The sequence below is a fragment of the Sphaeramia orbicularis genome, chromosome 9 (genome assembly GCF_902148855.1).
Source record: "Sphaeramia orbicularis chromosome 9, fSphaOr1.1, whole genome shotgun sequence".
NCBI lineage: Eukaryota > Metazoa > Chordata > Actinopteri > Kurtiformes > Apogonidae > Sphaeramia > Sphaeramia orbicularis.
In genome coordinates, this window is record NC_043965.1 from 34,255,732 (window position 1) to 34,265,920 (window position 10,189).

General features: G+C 40.0%; 1 protein-coding gene across 1 annotated transcript; it reads right to left on the minus strand.

The window, feature by feature from the left end:
- Positions 1-1,034: 1,034 nt before the first annotated feature.
- rflna (refilin A) lies at positions 1,035-10,158 on the minus strand. Its single transcript, XM_030144538.1, has 4 exons — positions 9,589-10,158; positions 9,088-9,467; positions 4,893-5,002; positions 1,035-2,952 (listed from the first exon to the last, which is right to left on the minus strand). The coding sequence occupies exons 2-4, from the start codon at positions 9,304-9,306 to the stop codon at positions 2,619-2,621; spliced, it is 663 nt and encodes a 220-aa protein (XP_030000398.1). The 5' UTR covers positions 9,307-9,467; positions 9,589-10,158; the 3' UTR covers positions 1,035-2,618.
- Positions 10,159-10,189: the final 31 nt, after the last annotated feature.

Sequence of the window (10,189 nt, forward strand, 5' to 3'; positions counted from 1 at the left end):
AGCTGGAGAAGAACTGTCCACTGGAGTGACCACTGTGCGTGAAAGGGTTAACTTCAGTAAAAGATGACATCTCCCATCTCTGAGAAATCAAATCCACTGATCTGCACATCCAGGCTTTCTATTTCTGTAGTTTTTTTTTTTCACAGAATCCCCCCTTTGGACAGATGAGGCTTGGGTAAATGTGTCACTGTGGTCTGGCCCATTTGCTTCTCCACCACTGGGAGGCACCTTCATCTTATCCAACACTTGAGAGGGAGACTGATGAGGCGCTGAATGATGTGAGCTGCTGTGGAGACCCTGAGGCACCCGTCCAAAAGCCTCCGCCAACACCGGCTGCTGTTATTTTAACAGCACTCTGATATTTAAAAGCTGCAAAGAATACAATACAGAACGGCTGGCTCCTTTATTTACACTTGTAGACAGCGAAGAACATAACTCCACATTAGCTAATTTTTTTTCATTCTTCGGTGTGGCAAACAATAAACCCGTGGTGTGAGCTGAACTTGTTGATGTGTGGTCACACTGTAAAAAAGGCCTGTACAAAAATAAGAAAATTAAACTCATTATTGGGTTAAATTGTCATAATTCAAGTAAAATTATCTGCAAGCGCACTAAGAAAATACCACTTATAAAGTTTTCTTAAAATAAGAAAATATTATTATAGAATAAGCAGAATATACTCGTTTCAAGTCTTAATAGTAAGATTTTTTTTTTGATTTTTTTTTACATCTTTACCACCACATTATAGCTTGTTTTGTTATAAATATTGCTTAAAATTTATTGTATATCTAAGTGAGTTGGCTCAAGATGAAAATTCTTGGAACATGTCAAATAATCTCAACAAGATTAAGTATCAAAAATCTAAAAAAAATGATCTTTCAAGATAAATATTCCAAATTCAATTCAATTTATCTAAGTCAGATATTCCTTTTTTTGCAGTGCTTATTTAACACACACACACACACACAAAACAGAAGAGAAACAGAGGAGAAGAACAGTTAGAGTTTGGGAATTGTTTTTTTTTTTTTTTATTCAATCAGGATATACATCTTTTTAAATTATTTTCTTTGATCAGAACAGGAACGATGATCGACGTACAAAAATATAAAGAGAATTATGAAGTGCCTCGATGCCACATATACAACAGGAAAATATTTTACAGTAACAAAATCAAGTGTTAGGAAACACAAAGTATCTCACATAAAACCACCGACCCCATGCAGTCCACATCCACCAACTTTCTCTCATCATTCTCAGACCATCAACACATTCCAAAGCTTCCAGTCCCACCTGCAACCGTATCAAAAATCATCCTCAGAACAACTCACTTAATGTTTCTTTTAGTGTGCCTGTGACTTTTCTGCACATCCTGCTCTTAATGTTGCCACTTACTGTTCCCTCATTTAAAAAAAAAAAACCCAGTCCAGACCTACAGTACTGCTGCACCACTTCAACTTCATGCCCTCCATGCACCTTCTGCTCTCAAACTATAAAAAAAAAATTATGAAAAATGGTAAGCACTGGAAACCGAGAATAGAAATCGAACTGAAACCGTAGAAAATTTGAGGTAAATTCTGAACTTGTGAAGTCAGTTTGAACATTTGCCCCTTCATCTACATATCAGATCACATACTGTCCATTATGACGGTGTAATAAGCAACACAATAAAAAGTGTCGGCCTCGTTGGAACAGTTGGAAACAGTTCCTTGTGGCTGTGTTTTCTGACTTTCATGGGGAACTAAATGGAAATGATCTACTAGTAATACCCCCCCCCCCCCCCCCCCCCCCCCTCCAAACCCTCTGGTACTGAAGCAGGTTAAACACAAACCGACTGCAAATAAAGTCAACAAACAAACGCACTAAGGTTGCCACTTTTCTTTAACACATGTAAATCTTTTCTAACTCAGCCTTACATTTTCCTGAAGGTTCTAACAGACTTCAGTCTCAGTTCAACAAATGACTCTGTTACTGGTGAATAAACAGCTGGCAGTGTGCAGTTTAATATAAATGTCTGGTCAAACTCGTCAAGCTGCTGTGTTAAAATGTAAAATGTCTCCGTCTGAGTGTGTAAGACCCACACAGACGCTTCTATTCAACCTATCTTTGGTCCGATTCTTTCAGAAAGCAGTACTGAAAATCCCCCCCTCTGCAATGCAAGAGCACCGAGAAGACTCCGATATATAGAAAACAAGTGCAATTAAAGCCATATTAGAAAGCTTTGCATTGGTGTGACTGGGTTTGCGCAGGTTCTGTTAAAATCCACGGCACCTTATATTTTTACAGTCCAAGCTGAGGGAGAGCAAGGCCACCAATTTGTCAGCTCATGTATTAAATAAGACATTAAACCATTGAAGTGCAGCTTTAACCTGCCAGAGGACCTACTCCCTTTTTAAAGACTGCGTCAGTAGAAAGTCTAAATGGGTGAAACGTCATGTTAAAGCTTCCCAGAGTTTCCTCCGTGGTGAGTACAGATGAACACATCAGGGTTTTTAGGGCTCCAGCTGTTTCTCCAAGTATTCCCTTTTCCACTTCGGGCCTTTCCAAGTTCCTCATCCTTCACAAAATAAAACTAAACAGACCAGACCAGTCCCTGGGTAGCCCCTCTCCCTGTGTGGGCCCTACAGGTCCTCAGTGTAGATGATACAGGGACTCGTGTCCTCGCTCGACTCCAGCTGGACCGTGGACACGAACCAGCGGCGGGAGCCTGTGGCGTTGTAGTTGAGCGTGGTGCGGTAAGTGTTCTTGGCGTGTTTTGGGTAGATGATGGTGGTGCTCTGGTAGCTGAGGGGCCTCTGCCGCGGCTCCAGGTACACCTGGGACTTGTAGCTCCTCCAGGTGCAGTTCCTCACCGCCACCACTGTCTCGCTGAAGGACGTGGCCGTGGGAACGGGGGCGCAGTAGACCCGGTCCCTGTAATGCTTGTCTGAATCGTACTTTACCTCGGAGTTACACCTGGAACGGAAAATTTAGCAGTGAATTAGAAAAAAATGTAAAAAAGAGTAAAAAACTAAACTAAAGGAACACTTATCACTAGGTGGCAGTGTTGATAGATAGATAGATAGATAGATAGATAGATAGATAGATAGATAGATAGATAGATAGATAGATAGATAGATAGATAGATAGATAGATAGATAGATAGATAGATAGATAGATAGATAGATAGATAGATAGATAGATAGATGATTATACAATATACAAATAAAAATATAAATACAAACAAAATAGACTTAAAGTATAAAAGAATATAAAAAATAATAATATAATCAGTTGTTTAATTCAGTTATTTAACCCTCTGGTATCCCGTCCACCAAGGCCCTTACTAAGCACCAAGTGTGCATTTTTCACACACTTGTGGAATAATATCAAAAAAATGTTCATACAGTTTGTTTTTAATTCTTTTACACTTTTTTCTATTTCATCAACTTGAGCCGTAAATAAAAATACCAAATACTCAATAATTGCCACATTTTTAACCCTTTAAATGCTGTGTTTGTAATGTAAACAAACCATTTTTTTGGAGGCAAAAAACAAAAAATTTATTTTTTTCAGTATACTACATAAAAAGTGGATCACATATTATTTGATTTTTTCATCCTGGTATATGTCAATGATTAACTCCAACATCGGTTAATTTGCATTATTATTTTTGGCGCTTGGTCAAATGTTCAAAAATACTCACATCTGTCATCAAGTGTGCCTAAAATGCACACCTATAAATTAAACTATTAAATAGTATATATCAATTTATTTTTCTGCTCTAATTTGATTTTATTTTTGTAAATCAAGGTCAGCCCTAATCACACATATCAAATGGAAGAAATAGTGCATTTTAGGCACACTTGGGAGACAGATGCTAGTCTTGTAATTTTCTTTTGTTTACAATGTGCACATTTTAGTTGGTGGCCAGAATTTTTAAGATCATGCAAAAATGAACAACTTTTGAATTCTAACCTTATTTAAATTGTGAAAAATAATATGAAGTTTTTTAACATGTAGTGCAAAGTGTGCCTAAAAGGCGCACCCGGATACCAGAGGGTTAATCACTTAACAATGACAACAACAACAATAATAATACAGTACTACTACTACTATTACTACTACTACTAATAATAATAATAAAATAATGGATTTTATTCATCCTATTACACATTGTTAGAAACAGCAATGAAAGAACATTATAATAATAATGATGGCGCTATGTGTGCTATGAGCTATGAGTGAGTAAATGTAATAAATATGCAAAATGTAAAACTAAAAGCCAGAGAAGAAAACAACAGTCATGCAACAAACAGTAATAACAATGATGACCCAAGAGCTGAATATATATAAAACAGACAAAATGAGTGTTTTGAGCTGTACTTAGGGAGAAAAATATAATGTATTTGTAATTAAAGACTTCATGAGCATGTATTATTTACTTGAGATACTTGTAATATTACTCTGAAATTCCTCGGATTGAACTGCAGAAAAAAGTGAAACAACAAAATACAGAGCACAGCTGGGTCATATGACACATCCTGTTGTACATCCCATTAAATCAGACACCGTTGCAAATTCAGTGATTTCAGACAAATGAGGATGAAATGTGATATAAAAGGAACTGAACTCTTCCTCATCTTTAACTGCTGTGACATGTTCCGTGTACTTTTAAAGAAGAGTGTTGTGTTGTCATCACTGCTTTGGTGTTTTAGTGTTCGAAGAGGTGATGGACACATGAGAGCGCATTTATATATTATTTATTGATTTAATGCAATTTGCAGCATTAGTCAATTTCAGTTTTATTTTACTATATTTTCATTATTTTAAATTACTTGCAGAAGATTTTCCTGACTAGGTAGTGCATCCTTTCCATGTTTCTGCACCCACATTTCTTTGATTTATTCTCTTACTTGATTTCTCGCTCTGGTTTGGGGTTGACTTCAATACTTTCTCCAAAAAACACAGGGTGCATGCGAGTCCTGGGGTCTGTTCCTGTGGAATTCAGCAGCAAGTAGGGCAGCTGTGAAGAGGAAACACAAGATATGAGAAAACACTCATGAACTGCTGAACTGTTTGTACTCAGCCAACATGTCCATTCAAGGAATTCCAGTAAAATATCTCAGCGTGGTTGGGGGTTTCGGCAGAGCCAGTGGTTCAAATTAAAAACACTGCAGCCCCCACCCACCCCTGGAAAACACACTCCTCGATCCGCCCTGGTGGGGGTTTGTCTGTCGGTGGCATTGCTATTACCCTGACAACAATCAGACGAGAACCTCGACAGTCAGGGAAACACTTCCACTTTAATTCACGTAATTACACAGTGTGGGTCTGGCCAAATGAAGTGCTGGTGGTAAATCTTCTCCTCCTGGTTGAAAGCTTTGTAGAGATGTGTGACCCAGACATTGTCTAAGTGTATGTGTGCATGGACTGAAAATAGACTTACAGATGTAGGGCCTAAAGTAGCAAATAAATGGGAAGTACGCGTCCAGAAACTGGGTCTGTGGAGCAGCTGGACGCCAGTCTGAGCCGAGGTGATGGTTAGACATTACAATGTGAAGCTCAGACTGTATCTTATGGTCTGTCCAACAAACCAGATCTGGCGGACATGCACATGTATTATGTGCGGTAGTCACTACTGCCCTGGCACAAATGACCAAATATTAAAAAAAAAGTACTTCATCATGTGTGATAAGTTGATGGTGAACTGCACTGTTTTCATTAGCAATAAAAAAAAATACAGGAATATCATAATGTCACGTTACTTCCTCTTGTGATACATAGATAGGCTGGCATCAGATATTGATTTTTGTATTCAAACATGCATTTTTTTTTTTGTACATTTTTCATCTTTGCTGTCAAATTCTGTGGCACAAATCTACTGAAAGAACACATACTTTCAACTTATTTGACTTTTTAGAGTCTGAAGTATAGCAGGATTGATTTATATTAATAACAGTGTTATTGGGGACAGTGTGCAGACATTGCATTGTATTGAATCCTATCATATCGTATTGTGTCACATTTTATTGTCTCGTATCGTGGGTTACTCTGTAATTGCCACCTACACTATTCTAATTTAACTGTGTGAACTAGGTCAGTGTGAGAGCTGATTCTGATCTCTACCGGAGCCATAAGAGGACAAACAGAGCTCTTCCAATCACACACTCAGGTTCCTCTGTTCCCTGTGAGGGGAAGCTGCAGCTGATCGTCTTTCTGACCAATCTGAATCAAATGGCACCCCAACAACAACGCTGCCACCGCTCACATTACACTAGGAGGCTGTCACATGCTGCGGTTTGGCCACAGTCAAGCGCACATGCCACTACAGGGGACGAGCAAGAACGGGCCAAGGGCACAGCAGATCTGAGCGTGGAGCTCATCTTACCTCCAGCCTACAATCATCTTCACACTATCTGCATGGGCGGAACCTGCTCCACTTGCGCAGCTGCTAGTTTTGACATGCAGCACTGAAAAAAAGTTCATCTGCTTGTCATTCTTTTTTCCGGTGCTGGTAGTTAATGTCTTAAAAACACTGTATGTGATTGTGTTTTTTTCCTGCTGCTCAGGCATGGAAGAGCATTCCAGGTATTTATTCATAGTGTTCTGGCAACTTCTGCAATACAAACAGTTGTGAATGGAGGGGAGGTCACCTCAAGGCAGTGGATCCCCCAGTATGCACACAAAGCATAAACCCCATGGAAGTACATTTCTGCCCAGAAAAAATAGTCTGCAGCTGAGCAACCCACACAATGTACAATGCACAATGAAGAGCTGCTGAGAGAAACGCCAACGCAAACACAAAAATCCAACAGTTGGCTGCACAGTGCACTGAAGTCAAGCTTTGCATCTTCTGTTAAAATGATATTAATATGAGAGCATCAGTGTCAATGGTGATGCACATTTAGAAGAAGTCATGGGAGCCTTCTGACTGTCCTCACAGTTAATCCACTGGTAGTTGAGCTGATATCCTTAAACCTTACACTGTCTACCTTTACACAGCTCTGAAACAGATTATTTTTGAGTTGCATATAACAGATACTGCATATCAATTAGCATAGAAGGAGCTGCAGGATGAATGATCCTCTGTCATCATGTGAAGCAAGTGTGAAAAGAGACATGTGTCTAAGTGTTTATCTCTGTTCAATTTAGGAGTGAGAGGTCGTCATACCCTTATGCAATGGCCTGCAACTGCTCTAACAAGCCCCCACCACTCAAAATAGAACCACAGGATTGTTCTTAGGTGGCAGACAAAAACAACACAAAAATAGAAGTAGAATACGAAAACTTGCTGCTTCCAGACATGTAACTCTCCAAAAAGCTTTTCTGATGGAGAGGCTTGATTTTTTTCCACACCCACAGGCTCATGAAGGGATTAGAAACACAAGCAAAAGCAGCCCATATCAGGCCCGATCTTTAAAAAGAAAACCACAAAGCAGAGGAGCCCTACTAATCTGAACCTCCAGAGGATTAGAGGATCTCTGCCTTTCAGTTTCAGACCTCAGCAGAGCAATGTCACGCAACTCCCAGGGTGCAGCACTGCATATCTGAGGCCTCCTTTAGACACTTAAAAAGCCACCCCAACCTGTGCAGACTTGTTCTTAAGACTTTTGAAACTGGGAGTGACCTGGAAATGATTTTCAATCAAATCAGCCTCGTTATGTGTGACAGAAATAACAGCCGGATGTGTCATTAAAGTGCATTTGTCTCCTGCTTAAGCAGAAAGTGACACTGCAGTTATAAATCACACTGGGAACGCATTACGCTGCTGTTTCTGATGAAATATGCTCAACTCTATGTTTACAACACATCTGAACATGCTATTTGGATGTTTTTTGCACACACGACTTCATATTTTATGATGATTATACGTGTGCGACCTCTCAAAACGTTCTGCAGGATTAAAAAAAAAAAAAGCCAACCAACCACAAGGTCAGCTTTCATTCATCATTTATTCTTCTGAAACTTAACTTTTTATTACTATCTGTGTTACCCCCTGGGATTTTCCCTTTTTTATTTATTTTTTTTTAGTCACAGTTAATTATTGGTTGGTTTTCAATGACTGAGCAAAATGCTTGAGGGATTTGGAAACAGCATAACTCATAAAAGATTATAAAAACATGACACAGCAAATGTAAGTTAATATTAAATCTAAGTGGAACATAAGAAAGAAATGCAAATATTGAACCTCTGTTCTAAGTGAAACAATTGTGTATTCTTTACACAAAGGCTGAACACAGAAAATGACATTCTAAGTATTATATTGTGTGAAATACTGTTTTCTGAGTAAGGTTTTTGAATGTTTCCAATACAAATAAAGTATATGTCAGATCCACTATTCAATCTATTTGCTTTTTTGTTCATTCTAAGGTTTATCAACAGACCTGCTACTGATTTAGAGAACTTATAAAGCATGAATGAACGTTTCTCAGGTTGTTTAGTTCTGGAATTGACATGACAGACCTTGAATTAAACACAGCCCATCCACTCAAGACCATGACTGACTTCCAACACTGTTTTCAGAACCATCTGATAACATTTCCACTGTCCTGTCAGCCGTGGGTGTGGGTGGATGTATAAAAAACCCAACCACAATACGCATCCTTATGGTGTCCACGCTTACGCAGATACACGCCGGAGTGGAGTGACAGTTGTAAAACTTTCTGTCATCTCACTGGGAGCCCCTGGAATCCTGGCAAGGACCCCTGGGAGTCCCTGGACCCCAGTTAGGAAACCCAACTGGGTCTAATTAACTCATTGACCTGCTGTGACAGTGAGGAGCCTGGTTAGACAGTCAGATTTACGCACGACGCACAGGAAGGAAAGAAATGGATAAATGGAGGCAAGTGGCATCTTTACAGCGAGGGCAACATCAGGAGTTTACAGCAGAGGAATTCAACAGAGAGAGAGAGAGAGAGAGAGAGAGAGAGAGAGAGAGAGAGAGAGAGAGAGAGAGAGAGAGAGCTTCCAGATGTGAGAGTGGGACTGAAGTGAAATTTCTTTTGGCCAAACACAGAAATGTTGTCAGATTTTCAGTTTCTCTCACAGTCAGAGTTTGGGTTGAATTCATGTCAATGAACTGACAGGCCATGCAGATATGGGTCTTACCAGTTTGCCTTCCCTGCTTTCCTTTTTATAATATCCATGATGGCTTTCCACGGGTGTCGTGCAGCTGCCGGAGCGCGACTCGATCAGACCCGGAGAGATAGAGCAGAAGGGCGGACTGGGACTGGGGGGCAACCCCGAATCCGGACTGTCGAGCAGCCCTTCCCGGTTCTTTCCTTTCAGACTTTCATCCATCGCTTGTAAATGTAGGTGCCCCACCATTTCTGGGACGGCTCAATGCAAAAGAAAAAAAAACAGTCCAGACGAAGTCGCACTGATAAAGTTTTTTTTTCTGTGTTTTTTTTTTTTTTTTTTTTTTCCTTGAAGCGCTCCGAGCTTCTGCGCGCTCCTGCGTCGAAGAGAAACAGCCCCGAAGCAACTTTCTGAAAGTACAAAACAGGGGAAATCAGAAAAATAGGCATTTAAGAATAGTCCATAAACTGTGGATAAGTCAGCACAGAGTGATTTCAGCTCAGCCTGGTGTCTCTGCAAAGTTTACTGTACCTGCGGAACGCGAAGTATCCACTTTCAGTCACAGAATAGATATTCCAATGAGGGTGAACACCAGGAAAAGACCCCCAGAAAGAGTCAAACTTAACACAAGAAATACTGCTAACTGTGATTCTTTCAAAACAAAACAAAGAGTAGTGGAAGTGGCTGAAAAACAGAAGGTCTGCCGTGCGTCTGGATGAGGCTCCGCACTCTGCTCTGCTCTCAGACCCAGTGTGCGTGTGTTTGTGTGTGCGCTCCCCACTGGAGAGCTCCCTCTTAATGATCCTGCCAGGCTTTTTTTTTTTTTTTTTTTTTTTTGCACCTGGATTCAGTCCAGCCCTCATAAGCTGGATCACTTCCATGTACAACCGACAGGGGAGAGCACGACCTCCTCGAATCAAGAAAAAATACAGTTTGGCTGAGACTGGATGTATCTGTTGAAGTTCCCTTGAGCATCTCACAGACTCCAGCTACCAGATCTACTGTTTCATCAGCAGAGGATTAGTTACATTAGTCTGCAAGTAAAATGCCTCCAGAATAAAAGATTTGAGTCACTAATGAAGAAAAATTAAGCCCCAAATCTTGGTTGGTTGTAGTTTTCTTGGGTTAAAAT